Source organism: Neomonachus schauinslandi, chromosome 6, assembly GCF_002201575.2.
Source record: "Neomonachus schauinslandi chromosome 6, ASM220157v2, whole genome shotgun sequence".
Lineage (NCBI taxonomy): Eukaryota > Metazoa > Chordata > Mammalia > Carnivora > Phocidae > Neomonachus > Neomonachus schauinslandi.
This window is the reverse complement of record NC_058408.1, coordinates 13,820,411-13,836,474: the sequence shown is the minus strand read 5'-3', so window position 1 is coordinate 13,836,474 and position 16,064 is coordinate 13,820,411. Positions and strand designations below refer to the sequence as shown.

The following is a 16,064-nucleotide window of genomic DNA, read 5'->3' as shown; positions in this document are numbered from 1 at the left end:
GAATTTTTCATTAAACCAGACATCTTGAAATATGAATTCCTTTTATGTTACTGTGAGTTTTGGCTAAAAGAACCCCAGTGAATAAATCATACAATACTACGTGTCACCAGCACTTGTGAATATTTCTGCTTTGTTATTCTATTCTCAGTAGAGCACCATTGATTATCAAACTCAGCGGAGAGCATTTTATGATCATATATCTCCATTAGCTCCTAGTTTGACTACCATAGATTTTTCTGGTTAAGCCTGCATTATGTATTAGGAAGCCTATCTCTTCAATACAAAGTTTGATTTCATTTTTCTAAGCCCAGAACTCTTATTATGTATTATGTATAAAGATTCTTATCTTTTATATGTAAAAATAGGCTGCACTGTCTTTGTGTAACTGAACTATATGCCGTTTCTTTTTTTCCTGATTCACAGTTTGCATCTTGTGCTATGAAGATGAATCTCTACAATGCAATGGCTGTCAGGGTAAATATTTCTTCACTTGTTAAACAAATGAAAAGTCAATTGTGCTCTGAATTCGCTTTTAATAAAATGAGCAAGCCAGAATAATGCAAATTTGATTGATATGCTAATGGTTAGAGAGAAAAGAGTACATAGTTAAAAAGTTAGTTATACTAAATAATCTTGGCAATATTAAAAATTAGAGTAAAATGTAAAACATGTAATTATCAGTGCTTATGTTTTAGAATGTTAAATATCTCTGAGCCATAACTAGAGAAAGACCGTAAATATTAATGAAGCATTGTATTAGTTTCCATATGTCATATTATAGAATATTGTGATAAATAGATGAATATGGTTCTGGAATATAAGATGCTGGCCCAATACAAATCAATTAGAAATTATTCATATGATTTAGCAGTAATAAAGTCAGTTTCCACCTTAGAAGTTTTATTTCTATCATCTCTATGTTCAATTTTATGTGTTATTTTCCTAATGGAATGCTGAGCTTAGTGATTATGAGGCTGGCTTGGTTTCTGCACAGATTTTGGGAATGGGCACAACAAAAGTATTAGTTCTCTTGTCTCAGATAGTATGGTAATAACTTAATTGTGGAGCTATTATAAATGGAGAAAATACTTTGGTGAATTTCCTAAATGTTCTTAGAACTTATGTTGCCTTATTATATTCTCTTTCATTAATCTATTTGTTCTTCTGCTAATAATAGATTTTATTTTGGGTGAAGCAGCGTAGTAAAATATGTTCTGAAAGTCCTGTGCGGAACTATGGCAGCTGAATTAACATTATTTTGATTATTCATACTGCTTTGGGAAGGGTGCTTTCCTCTGCAGGTTGGGTGTGTGCTGAGAGCCTATACCAGGGACGGTCTCCACGTACGATCTATCCTTTCCTTTTCCTTTTCCTTTTCCTTCCTTCCTTCCTTCCTTCCTTCCTTCTTTCTTTTCTTAAGATTTTATCTATTTGAGAGAGAGAGCATGAGCAGAGTGGAGGGGCAGAAGGAGAGGGAGAAGCAGGCTCCCCACTGAGCAGGGAAGCCGACATGGGGCTTGATCCCAGGACCCCGAGATCATGACCTGAGCCAAAGGCAGACATTTAACCGAATGAGCCACCCAGGTGTCCACCTTTCTGTTCCCCTATGGTTTAGAGAGAAAAGGAAGAGGAAGAAGTAGATCTTCTTCTTTTTCCTGAGCCAAAGGCACATACTGTAGCTGCAGTGGGCTATTTACCTTTGTTAATAATATAGTAGTATAGGAAAACAGTTTGGTTTTCTTCTTTCACTGGGAATGCTTAAATCTGGGAATTTAGGAGATTTTGATTCTCTGTATAACTCTGCCAAAAACTTAACTTCTGAGCCTTCAACACTGTTAGCTTCTCTCTTTTCTGCTTACTTTGTGTCAGGTGTGTCTCCAAAGTAAAAAGCAATAGATGACTGTGAAAACAAAGTACTTGATGACCTAAGGCTTAGATGTTTCCATAGATCACCAGGGAAGATAAAGACATAGAAGACAGGGTTAGAAAAATGCATTCTGTTGTTTGCTGTTTAGCCCTCAGTCTTCCTATTGAGTTTTGATCTGGCTTGAATCATGATTCTTTTTACCTAGATTAGGCATATCGAAGAAACCCACATCAGTATAAGCCGCTTGAAAGGCAGAGTTTTTGACTTACTCCCAACATTATATTAAAAGCTGCACTTCCTACTAGCATGGCCCAAAGTCAACTTGTCTTTGATTAATGTTAGTGAACGATGTTAAACTTTACCTGAGTCCTGTGATCATGAAAAACAACAAAGTTTAAAAAAATCTCCCCACCCTCTGGAAACAGCTTGCTGCAAAAAAAAATTGCTCTTCACCACATGACTTAGATGAGAGGCACAGATATGTCCCTTGTTTATCTATGACAAGGCCAGGCACAGTGCCCCCCTTCCTAAATTTCCATTCTTTACCTCACATATGATTAGCACAACTGCTTGTCTCCATCAATCAATTGGAAAAACATGTTTATTAACCAAACTGTGGTTAAAGTTCTCTCCCCCCGGGTCCCTGAATTTTAGCCAGCATATAATACCTCCTCCTGAGAATAGGCTGGCTTCCGGGTAAAGCGTTTTCTGATCTATCCGATTATGCCATCCTTTCATCCCACTTCCCCACATCAGGTTCTTTCTAGCCTTGTTTACATCTTCCTATTAAAAAAACAAACAAACAAAACTCTTTGTGTCTAATTCTTGACATGCTTACAGATCTTATGGTCAAAGCACTCTCCCTATTGCAGAAGTCCACTCCACCTATTATGATGGTCACTCACTCCCTCTCCCTTATCATAATTCTTTGAAATAAAGTCTCTCTTGCTGTGTCCAGACTTATTTTTTATGCAACACATTCCAGGAGAGAAGAGTAGAGGTGAGGATGCAGTGACCATTAAAGTGAGGCGGAGGAAGGCTTGAGCCAAGCCACTGACGACACACAGGAGTTTCTGTGAGGCTATGTGGGGGATGTAAGCACTACTGTGAGAAATTTATAATAAAAACACTTCTCCAATGAAGATATTCAAAGGCTGCCTTCAGAGGTTTGGATGAGTTGACTTGGTAATAGACTAGGTACTTCATGTTCCTACGATGAGGAATGAGGCTTACTTGCATGGAGGCCAAAATGACTGCCTAGCAAAGATTAAATTGTAGTGTTGGTTGATCACAGTGACCAGAACTGAATTTATTTGTAAGAAGTGCAGTTTTGCAAGATGGTGCTCTGAAGATTGTGCTTTCTGCAAGAGAGAGTGGCTGAAGAAACCAGTATGTGGTCCACATACCTTCATGTTGTGCACATCTGAAGATTACAATCCTGGCTAGATAACACTAGCTGAAGTTTTACTTCTAATAGCTATACCTCTGCCTTTTCAGTTCATCAGCTACCGAGTAACCTTGTTCAAAATAACTATCCCTTAAATGCTTTAAATATGGGTGGCCGTGTGTGTCCAGGAGGAAGAATTTCTAACAGTCATAGATAACTACCAAAAATTTATATGGCCAATAATATTCAAACTGATATATGTGCACACAAATCTTGAATAAGATTTTCACATACAATAGAAAAGAAAAACTTCTGTCTTAATTTGCCTTATATAATGAGCTGATTACAAATTATGTTTGACTGAATCGTAGCATGACAAATTTTCACCAATTGCTAACGAGGCTAGTGGAGCATTCCTGAAAATAGAGGAATTTAAAAAATATATTTTTTAGCCTATCCATTCCTATATAGATGTCACTTTCTTATAATAAAGAACAAATTATATGATTTTTTAATGTAATATGTATCCATATCCTGATTTGCTATATTTATTTTTTCAAGGGTCACCTTCTCTCTAAAGACTTTACGATCCCCCTACCCATGTAGATTTATCACTCTTTTTATGTCCTATTTTACCATCAACATACTTCTGTTATAGAACCTGTAACATTTTATTATCCTTACTAATTTACATGCCTGTACCTACCTCCCCACACACTGTAAGTCCCTTGGGGCCCAGATCCTATCCTCTTAGTCTTTGTATCTACAGTTCCTGGCTTATAGTAGGTGGTTTAATAAATTTCCCCGAATAAGTCAATGAACGTTAGCCCATTCTTTTCTAAACGAGGAGTAAAAAAAGTCATTTGTTTTAAGTACTTTTTGTTTAAGTCCCTCAGTGTCTTTGTTGGAAATTATTTAAGCCTTTGCTGGGGGACCTTTAAGACTTTTTGAAAATCTGTTGAGGTTATGTGGTATAAATAAACTGGACGTGGTAAGATACTATTTGGTTAGTGCAATTCTCATGTGAATGGAAGATCTCATGAACTTTGGGACCTTGCCTAAGTACCATAACATGTACAGGTTTGAAGGAGGTTTGCTATGATATAAGCTGCTGTCAGAACCCACAGTATGCCTTCTTAAAATCCCTGTTACTGATATGCTGCTAGGTCAGTGACAGTCAATTAAGACAGCAATAGATTGCTCAATAAATTTTTATCTTAGCTCCCGGTGCCCTATTCCTCCTGTTTCTCTCTGTGACACTTTATTGCCTTTTTGGTCTTTAATTCAACTTTACTCCAGATTAGGGTTCTGCCTTTCCTCCAGCATTTTGGATATTCCATTGTGAATCTTGTCTAAATTTGGTCCCCAACTTTTTTTTTTTAGTTCTCTCTTTTTGAATAGCTTTTAGTATCTTATACAAATGTCCTGAACTGATTCAGTTGCTAAATTCCTTTCTTTCCACATCTCATTTAGATATACAATTGTCTGTCCTTTTACAGCCTGGCATAGAGTTGACCCTCCATTTCTGATGCCAGGGAACATCTAATTAAGCACTTAGGTGTCACCTCAGGTCCACCAAACGCTGGGCTTAGCAACTCAGCTTCCTAATAACAGTACTATAAAGATGAAGGCAAAATTGCTTTATGTATAGAAAGTCCATTAAAAAATATCCCCAGGTAGCAAAAAGAAAGTATAGCTTAGCAGGATTATTTCATGCATCCTAAGGTCTATTACTTGTTCCTTTTCCCCAGTACTTTGATTCATGGTTCTCAACATTTAGTGTTTTCTCTTGCTTATGACTTTCGTTTATTGTCTGACCCCATCCCAGATGAAGCCTCTTCTGTGGAGTGGTATATATCATACACTTAATTCTTCCATTTATAGGTCACCCAAGAGGCTGAATGTATATCCAGCCTCAACCTTGTCTTTGAGCCTCCTATTTCCCCAAGAGAATGGCTCCAGATTTTCACACTTATTACCTGAGTATGAATATATATATGTTGCTGGCAGATCTGAGCATACCTTAGTCAAACCAATCTCATGGAGGTTATATGTCTCTGAGGCCAGGCAAGAAAAAGATTGTAAAACCACATATTCCCAAATCTTGGTAAGTCAGAACCATTAGTAAATAATAATGAGTTAGCAATTGAATGGCAGTTACTACCCTCCAGGCACCAATCTTAAATATTTTAACTCTTCTCTGTAATCCTCACAACCAACTCTCAGAGGTCGATACCATTATGATTCCAATTTGAAAGATGAGGAAATAGAATCACAGAAAGATATCTTGCCCAAGGTCCCACAGCTAGTAAGTGATAGCGTTGGGAATTGAACCCTAGAGGGCTAGTACCCACATTTCTGTTACTTCTGACCACTTGTACTCTTGCCTTTACTGCCAGTCTTCCCCTTTTCTCAGTATCTGGATGAGAACAACCATGTGAACCCTGGACTGAGCTCTTATGGAAACTTCATTACTTATGCTCTGGTTTACTTGATAAACTGATCCCTGTTCCTCACAATTCACGAGCATCTTACTGGTAGTACATTTTACTTAGGGAATTCTGAACTTAGTGACAATTAGTAGGAGACCACAGTGAGTGTTACGTGCTTCTCCTTGCAGGCAGAATTGGATGACAAACCTCTCCTTATAAAAGAAGGCTGGGGTCTTTACCTACTGCTATTGCTAGCATCAGGATTTGTCCTCCATCATCACCCTAAGACTGCTAGCAATTTCAACTGCTAATCTCTCTATACATTAACTCTTAGAGTATACTGGTCTTCAGTAAACGAAACATAATGAGGATATGTAGTCTGTCACAGAGTTTGGAAGTTAACCAAAGTGCTCTCTGCAAAGTATACGTTCCTTATAATGTCCTTGAAAAGCCTCCACTGGGTTATCTTACACATCTTGAGTCCTCCTTTGCTTGTCTGTCCTAGGACAACTGGCGCAATATCATATGAATGCAAATTTCAGGAAGTGCTAATGTGTAGTATCTTAGAGATCTCTTAAAAAATATGTTCCATCAGACTTTTTCTTCTCACTTTCAAAATCTATGAGAAATGAAAAATGGAAATAATCTAAAGCTTACAGAGTTTTTAAAAAGCTACTGCTATAATTGATTATTTCAAGTAGAATTCCCTTAACCCTGGAAACTTTGTACATGTTACTGATCAATCATATATAATTATGTAATGATATTCTTTTGGAACCTAGAACATCTCGGCTGATCCTTTGTTATTTCAGTTATTTTAAATGATTTGTCTTGAAATTAGTGTCCCAAAATATTTTAGTTCAGATAGAAATCTTCACTTAAAGAAAAATAAAGACTATAATAACAGGAGGATCACTAGATTAAAGATCACTTAAAACAACCAATTTGCAAAGTAACCATGATTTTATTGGCTCTTTCTTCTTAGAGGTCTGGATCTATGAATACAAATTTTAATTTACAAACATTAATCTAGCTTGAAACATAGTTAACCATTTTATTTTGTTTCCCACTTGTGTTTAAAATATAAAAATATTAGAAATGATTATATGGTGGCTTTTTTTTTTAAAGATTTTATTTATTTATTTGAGACAGAGAGAATGAGAGACAGAGAGCATGAGAGGGAGGAGGGTCAGAGGGAGAAGCAGACTCCCTGCCGAGCAGGGAGCCAGATGCGGGACTCGATCCCGGGACTCCAGGATCATGACCTGAGCCGAAGGCAGTCGCTTAACCAACTGAGCCACCCAGGCGCCCCATATATGGTGGCTTTAATTAAAAAATAGTTGAATATGTGTCAGATACATAAGGATCCATTTCATTCTCCTAAACTATTTATAATCCGGTTTTTGTATTTGTAATACTATGAAGTATGTACGTTTAAAATAATGACTCCATGATTAGATGGATAGAGATAAATAGGAATTTATCAGGAATAATTCAGGAAGTAATTAAGGAAATAATTTAGGACAAAATATTGAATGTCTCTTATATACTAGATATTATGTTAGGCTCTAGGAATACCAGTTAATAGAAAAAGATATCCCAAAATGTCAGCCCAAGGAATAAGAGGAAAAGGATCATATAGACCACCCCAAGCTTTTGCCTGATGATGGATGGATATTTAAATTTTCCATCACCATGCAAAAGAATATTTCTTCTCCCTTCCTACTACTTCTAGTACCAGTAACATTGTTAAATGATTAAATAAATTTGTAGTGAAAGGGAGTATAAAGTCAGGTAGAGTGAGGAAATAATATTGAAAAGAAGAAACTGCATATGGAATGATTATCCAGAATCTTCTGTTAGTTAAAAATACCTAGTTAAGATTTCCATTCATATATGTATGTTTTTGACATGATAATTCAATGACACCTAGTATGAAATTTGGATGTTACTGTTTTTGAAATACCTTTGAGAATTTAGTAAACCTACTTTTCTGTGCTTACTGTATAATCTAGGATGTTGAGCATTCTAATAAATAAGAGCATAGCTATGAGTAAGAGTTCTACTTGTATGCTCTCAAATACATTTAGACCATTGATACTAGGTAGGTTATTATCAGTAATAGAAATTTTGTTTTCCATGTCTTCATTTTAATTTTAGGTGAGAAGACATTTTTTTTTTCTCTTTTGATAACTGTAATGTTACTATGAATTTTGAGGAATAAAAGTAAACCAGTGGAGGGTAAATCTTTTCTATGAACAGATGGCTTTTGGTATATCAAGGTTTTGCCATTTGTTTTAGTGCTTAAAATAAACATTATTTATAAGACCACTTACATTTTGATGTTACTTAATGAGGAATATGCATCATTGATTTGACTAGCTTAAGAGGTCATTTAGAACTTGCCCGTTAACAAGCTGTAATCTGCTGAGCACACAATGACTTTGTTTAAAATTATCTATTCAGAGCTGATCAATGACAATAATTGTTTTATACCAATCACTTCTGAAAGTTGCTAATTACTTTAAAGGACATGAATACTAGCCTTTTTTTTTTTGAAGTCATAACCCATTCACCTTGAAATTAAGAAATGTTATAAAAAGTCATCTTGCCTCTTGAAAGAACTTTTTTTTTTTTTTAATTTAAAGTTGATTCACTAGTACTGGGACATCAACAGGAAATTTAGGCAAAATTACAGATGTCATTTGTTCTTAGAAAGTATAGTAGAATCTCCACTGTATTCTATCTTCCATCAATTAGGGATTGGTTAAACTGGACTCCTTATAACAGGAAAATGGAATCTTTTAAATGAAAGAACACATACACATACTTTTTCTTCTTATGTAGTTCATCTAGAAGATGTTTTAGTGGAAAGAGTCTGGGCTTTTGAATAAGACAGAGCTGGGTTTGTATCCTGACTTTGCTGTTTATTCTTTTACTGGTTATGTGAACTTGATCAAATTCCTTAACCTCAGTTTCTTCATTTTTAACATGGAGATCATGCCTCATGCACAAGGTTAGCATGAGAATTAAAGCAGTTAATGTAATACCTGGCACATTCATGAGCTTCCCTTCCCTGGATGGCAGCATCTTCACCCGGTCAAACATCCAGTTTCTTTCTACTTTTACCTACTTACCTCTAGCAAAGCCATTTAAAGATTGATTATCAATCAATATTATTAATGTGGATGAGTTTTAATTTGTTACTTTAACCATCACTTGCTCAGTATGTGTTTTTTTTTTTAATTTTTTAAGATTTATTTATTTATTTGAGAGAGAGAGAATGAGAGAGAGAGAGTACATGAGAGGGGGGAGGGTTAGAGGGAGAAGCAGGCTCCTCGCTGAGCAGGGAGCCCGATGCGGGACTCGATCCAGGGACTCCAGGATCATGACCTGAGCCGAAGGCAGTAGCTTAACCAACTGAGCCACCCAGGCGCCCCGCTCAGTATGTGTTTTAATACCCAATTCTGAATAAAAGGATTTGTCTTGGAAAGGAATTTTAGCCTGCCTTTGAGTAGATGTCTAGGGAGGTTGGATATTAGAAGATCCCCTGATAACACACCAGTTATAGACTCTGGAGGTGGTTGGTGCTGTTTCTAGTATTTGCCTGGTTTGAAGTGGGAGGGAGTCCATGCCGCTGGCTTCCTCAGGTATCCTTCCTATTGACATGGATTCAATTTTAGCTTTGTCCTTTCAGACTTCTTTTCTCAGAATGGGCATACACGCTGCCCTAGTGTGACCTAATCATGAATCAACATCTTTTCTTTTTCCTTCTCAGTGATCCAGCATGCATCGTTTAATCTTATTTGATTTAGAATTTAATGACGTTTTTATTTTATAAGTAGTTCCTACCTTAACACTATATGATATCCTAATATTTTCCCATTTTTCCTTAGTCAATTCTGTTGCTAATGATGGATTTTCTGTCCATACTTTTGTTTGAAAGTGTTCTCTTTTTTCGTTGTATGACTGTACATGAAGTAAAAGCATGGTGTAATATTTGAAGCTATCCCACCAGCTCTATGACCGAAAGCAATGATTTAACCTCTCTAAGTATCAATGTCCCCTTCTATCAAATGAGACTAATAATAATCTCTACCTCAAAATGATATTGTAATGATTAAATTAGATGAGCCAGGAAAATATTCACTTATTTGCATATATGATTTATATATATATACATATTCCAACTGATTATTCTTTTTCATTAGGAAAGTGGTTTGTATCAATTCCTCACCTTTCTTTGTCAGCTCTAATACAGTTTGGTCAAATTAGAGGGAGATAGTTTCTAAAATGAGTATATAACTTTAAAAAAATAATTTTTCTTATTTAATGAATTTCTAAAATAAGATCACTTGGAAAATATTTGGAAAGATGCATTTTATAACATTGTTACACTAGCTTGCTTTTCTACTTGTTGGTACTTTCTAGAATTATCTCTGATTTAATTGTTCTTACAAGCTATTTCGCATATCTTCAATGGTTTTAGTCATTCTCATACTGGGAGATTGACTAAAACAGTTCTTCAGAATTTTCATGTACTGTATTTCAGATTGTAAAATTAAATGATCATGTTTTAAAACACGGAAAAATATAGAATACAAGTAAAACATTTTTCTGTTTATTCTTATAGATCCAGCTTTCAAGTTATAAAAAATTTTAGGCTCAACATATTTAGTTTAAAAAGAATAGGCTTTTGGGATAAAACCCAATGGACAAGTGTAGAGAGTCTATATTAATCACCCTTTGCTATTTAAAAAAAATGTTTAGAGAAGGTGTGTGTTCCTAGCTTAGCTAACTGTGCAAAACATTGGAAGGACTTCATATCCAAAAAGAGAATCATTCATAATATGTGAATAAATCAAAAATACATGTAAACTGCCATAAAATTGTAGGGAATTAAGGGTTAACATTTTTTTTTCATCTTTTGCTGTTTTTTCTTCCTCTACTCCTTTAAAGAAGTTGTGGGGGGGGGTTTTTTGTTTGTTTTTGTTTTCCACAAAAATAAGATCTATGCATTATGTTTTTGTTTTGAGTTTGTCTATTAGAGATGATATTAGCAAAGATAAAACATAAAGAGATTGATTTCTCGTGATTAATGGAGCATAATAAGGCAAGAAGTAGCCCACATAAATTTGTTCTCTGAGACCCCCTCCCCATACTCCTTTCATCTAAAAAAACATAGGTGCTTTCAACAGAAATGTTTGTTCTTTGAAAATTGCATTTCACTCTGTTTCCAGTTCTGTATTTTAGTGGTTTAGAAAATGAGCTCTAAAGTCCTAATGTAATTCCTAGATCCATCATCAATGGCTATAAAATTATGAAGAAATTATATAAGTTCTCTATTTAGCAGTTTTCTCATCTGTAAATAAGATGATAAGAATATTTCTCATAGGGGGCACCTGGGTGGCTCAGTCGTTAAGCATCTGCCTTCAGCTCAGGTCACGATCCCAGGGTCCTGGGATCGAGCCCCGCATCAGGCTCCCTGCTTGGCGAGAAGCCTGCTTTTCCCTCTCCCACTCCCCCTGCTTGTGTTCCCTCTCTCGCTGTGTCTCTTTCTGCCAAATAAATAAATAAAATCTTAAAAAAAAAAAAAAGAATATTTCTCATAGGGGTATTCTAAAGATTAAATGCATAAATACATGCAAACTGCAATACATCTACCTCACACATAATAAAACAATAAATGTTAGCTATTGTTATTAAAGAAGTATTAAAATATCATGATGAAGATATAAGATAACATTTTGTTTAAAGATTTTGAAACCACCAAATTTTAAAAGCCCATTTGAAAATTGATTTTAATGAGACCAAATACAATCTTCAAGTCAGTGGTTTATGAAAAATAAAAAATCGTTTGGTCAGGAAGTTGAAGTGGTAGAGATTGATAAAACAAATTTTTAATTGTTCAGTAGTTAATTTCACATTTAGTGTTTGTGAAAAATTATAATTTTTTTAAAATCTAATAACCTCTAAATATGTTTTGTCTTTATAATATTTTATAATCTAAGTACACTCTACATTTGCAACTATATATACTGTTAGTGGGAAAGCCTAAAACTTTATTTGATGTGAGTTATCATCCATCATTACCTTAATTTTGAAGAACTGTTAATGTTTTCACTAAAATGCTCACTGGTATATTTTATCTTTTAATTTACTTCAATAGATTCAGAGGCGATGGCGAGGCTATAGGATTCGGAAATACTGCTTTAATTATTTTTATTTGAAGGAGTACCTGAAAGCTGTTTCAGAGACCAACGATGCAATTAGGTGAGTATTCTACTAGTGATAATCTCAAAAAGGTTACTTAATAGATGTTGATCATTACCATACTTAGGAATACTTGCTAGAACTCAGTGATATTTTATTTTATTTTTTTTAAGATTTTATTTATTTATTTGAGAGAGAGAATGAGAGACAGAGAGCGCGAGAGGGAAGAGGGTCAGAGAGAGAAGCAGGCCCCCCCGCTGAGCAGGGAGCCCAATGTGGGACTCGATCCCGGGACTCCAGGATCATGACCTGAGCCAAAGGCAGTAGCTTAACCAACTGAGCCACCCAGGCGCCCTCTCAGTGATATTTTAGATAGAAATTTATTGATAAGATAGAGACATATGATTCTATTTACCTTAAAATTTATTGTTGTCATATTTTTAAATATATTGTACTTTTGACTATAAATTAGATTATTTATGTGTTCAGTAGGACTCTCTGATTCTGTGCAAAATAGTTTTGGTAAAATTATCTCATTTTGAGATGGATTTATCTGTAAAATGATTCCATAGATGAAGATTTAAAGTATGATAAGCCTCAGATGTATTTTGAGAAATATGATCAATAGTAAGAACTTGCCTCTCAAAGGAGAAAATATCATGGAACATAATTAAAATGGACTGCTTACTATCAGCTTTTGTTTCTTTGAACACATAGAAAGCACCTGGATTTACATCATAGGATGATGTCTTTTGTAGATTTATGCAAAGTCAAGCTATTGCAACACTATTCAGTCAACTTTACCAAAGCTCTATGTGTAAGTTTTCATATAACTTCAAATAATATAGTTTTTTTCCCCTCTTGTAATATGCCCCATTCTAATAACATGTAAGTGACCATCGACTTATAATATGTTTAGATAAAAAAGAAATAGCAACTAAAAACAGTTGCCATTTATGTAATTGTTTTAGTTTTTTTTCACATACCTTATCTTATTTTACTCTTAAAATTCTTTGAACTAGAGAGAACAATTGCACAATAAATTATTAAAATAAGATTTTTGCCTGAGACCCTAAAGTTACACATATTATAAGAAATATCTGAAAACTGATTTTTCTAACTTTTAAATTTCTCACGTATGCTGGGTACATAAGAGGATCTGGTCTTTGAAAATTAAGTGTTGGGTATTTGTAAGGTTGATTTCTTTGGAAACCGCACTAAAAGTCTGGGAGGGTTGCAGTAGGTTTTGGTCAGTTGGAGAAGTTGGAAAACTCAGAAACATGTGGATGCCAGGGGACTGCTATTTAATTTCTTCCTTAAGAAATCAAAGGTCCTAGCGATGGGCTGGCTTTCTGCAAATGGCAGGAGTGAGCCTGCCCGTAGGAAAGAGCTAGCAGAATATGCAAGAGAGGGAATTTGTGCAGGGCTAGGACTAAGGTGAGATAAGTGAGGCTCTTAAGGCACAAAAGTTGAAGAGGTGCTTACTAGCAGGGCCATGCAGGTGCCAACCCTGCACTTTTACAACCCCAAGAGGGCATCCTTAAATTGTACACTGGAGAGGCCTCTCTTGCTTAACCCTAGCCCATCACTGATAGGGGAAAGTCCTCAAAGAGACAAGTATGTGAAAGGCTGGCTTTGTAAAGGCCTGTATCTTCTATCGGACAGGTATTTCCATTCATCTTTGTTTTCTTCCTGATATTACTGTGTATATCTCTAGTTACTAGGGAAGCTGGTGTATCAGTGCTGACAATTTGCTTTAGCCACGCAGATGGTGGTGCAGGAGGCATTGCTGACAATCTTGAGGGACTTGTCATATTTCTCATGGTTCATGCCAATCACAGACATGGGGGCATCAGCAGAAAAGATGACCCTCTTGGCTCTGCCCTTTAAACCCCAGCCTTCTCCATAGTAGTGAAGACTCCAGGGGATTCCTCAATGTATTCAGCACCAACATCACCTCATTTGATGTTGGCAGGATCTCTCTCTTGGAAGATAGAGAAGGGCTTTTTTTCCATTGCTGACAAGTTTCACATTTTCAGCCTTGACTGTGCCATTGAATTTGCCATGGGTGGAATCATACCGGAACAAGTAGATTGTGTAGTTGATGTCAATGAAGGGGTCACTGATGGCAACAATGTACACTTTGCCAGAGTCATAAGCAGCCTTGGTGACCAGGCACCCAATATGACCTTCACCATTGTGTCTTGGTGATGTGGCTAGCACTACACAAGAAGATGGAGCTGTCTGTTGATCTAGGAGGAGCAGAGGAGATATACTAATATTAAACCATCATTTTGTGCTAGAAATATCTCTAACTGAGCCATTGTTATTCTTTTGATTTATTAGTAAATTGTATCAATATTTTATATAGGATATTTATATCCACTTTTATATGCTTGATTAGATGTAATTTTCTTTCCTGTGTTATAATTTGCAGGTATTGTTACCACGTTTTTGCTATATTTATTAGATGAACTGAGAAGATTATATGGCATGGAGATTGGAAAGGAAAAATAGTACTCTGTTTTCTGTCTACTCAATACTCAATACTTCTGGTCACCAAATGTGTGGGTTTTCCATGCCAAGCAATATCAGAGCAGCTAGATGTCCTATAATTTAATTCAATTCTAAAACTACTTATCTGGTGATAGTGTCATATCCTACAGGTTAAGGGCTCAGTCCCACAAGACTGTCTCCCTTCCCACCCCCATCCAAACTGTAGATATCAATCGCAAGTGTTATGTCCCCAGTTTACCCACAACTTCTGTCCAACTTGGCTACAAATCAGAGATTCCTAGGACCTCCTCCCCAAGATCAGTCGTTTGCTAGAACTCCTCGAGAACTCTGGAAAATGGCTTATTTATTACATTACTGGCTTATTATAAAAGGATAAAACTCAGAAACAGCCAGGTGGAAGAGATGCATAGTGCAAAAGATGGGGCTGGCAGACCATCCCCCTAGTATGGCCATGTGTTCAGCAACCCAGAAAATCTCTGAATTCTATAGGTTCAGGGATTTTTATAGAGGCTTCCTTAGCTAGGTATGATTGATTAAATCTTTGACCATTAGTGATTACTTCAACTTCCATCCTCTCTCCCCTCCAGGGATGTTGGAGGTGGATGGGGTGGAGCTTAAAGTCCCAACCTTCTAATCACATGATTGGTTCTCCTGGTAGCCAGCTCCATTAGCATGCCAAAAGACACTTACCACTCTGAGGAAGTTTCTAGGGTTTTGGAATGGGGTGCTGTAAAAAGACAGTGTTGGGGAACAGCGAAAGGAGTGCTCTGGGACCGTTAGGAAGTCTTCTTGGCTCAAAGTATAGCCCCACACATAATGTGTACGTATCTCTATGTATGTGAACTGGTTTAGCTTTTGTTTTGTTTTGATAGTAATTGGCAGCTCTAGGACTGCTTATTGCTTTAACACTCTTAGAGATCTATAGCAAAGATAGCATTCCTGTGCATTTCCTCATTTAGTCCAATGTCCCCTGCCACTCTGACATACAGTTCAGGAAATCTGCCACAGTTGAGTTTTGCTCTCCAATATTATTCTGAGCAAGGAGGGCATTGCTGTTTTTTCTTCTAAGTATGCCACCTATTTTTAGGAATTTTGCACCTGGCAGTCTCTCTCTGAAATCTGCATCTTAAGGTGTCTTGTCTCCATGACATCTCTAATACTGGTTGAATTTTCACTACTCTTGGTGGCCCTTCTTCATATATATTACTCTTAAGTGTTTCTGATTTTACCAACGATAGGGTTTCCTTTTATTTTCTTATTGCCTTTCTTATTTTATGGAAGTTTAAGAGAGGAAGGGGTAGAGAGATATTTACTCCACTGTCTCAAAATTGGAAATATATAGTTAACTTTTTTTTTTAAGATTTCATTTATTTATTTGACAGAGGGAGACACAGCTAGAGAGGGAACACAAGCAGGGGGAGTGGAAGAGGGAGAAGCAGGCTTCCCACAGAGCAGGGAGCCTGATGTGGGGCTCAATCCCAGGACCCTGGGATCATGACCTGAACTGAAGGCAGATGCTCAACGACTGAGCCACCAGCCGCCCCTATAGTTAACTTTCTAGTATAAATCACAATCTATTTTACTTTCTGTTACATATGCAGTTTTATAAATGTAATGAAAGGATGCTACGGGGACCATAGAGGAAACG

At 36.3% G+C, this 16,064-nt stretch overlaps 1 protein-coding gene across 1 annotated transcript in view; it reads left to right on the top strand.

Moving 5' to 3' along the window:
* The window catches only part of SPATA17 (spermatogenesis associated 17), a 167,778-nt gene that overhangs the window by 23,053 nt on the left and 128,661 nt on the right, over positions 1-16,064 (top strand). Inside the window, exons 4-5 of the mRNA XM_021698447.1 lie at positions 424-474; positions 11,856-11,959. Of these exons, the coding sequence (XP_021554122.1) occupies positions 424-474; positions 11,856-11,959 (155 nt within the window). The remainder of the gene's footprint in view (positions 1-423; positions 475-11,855; positions 11,960-16,064) is intronic.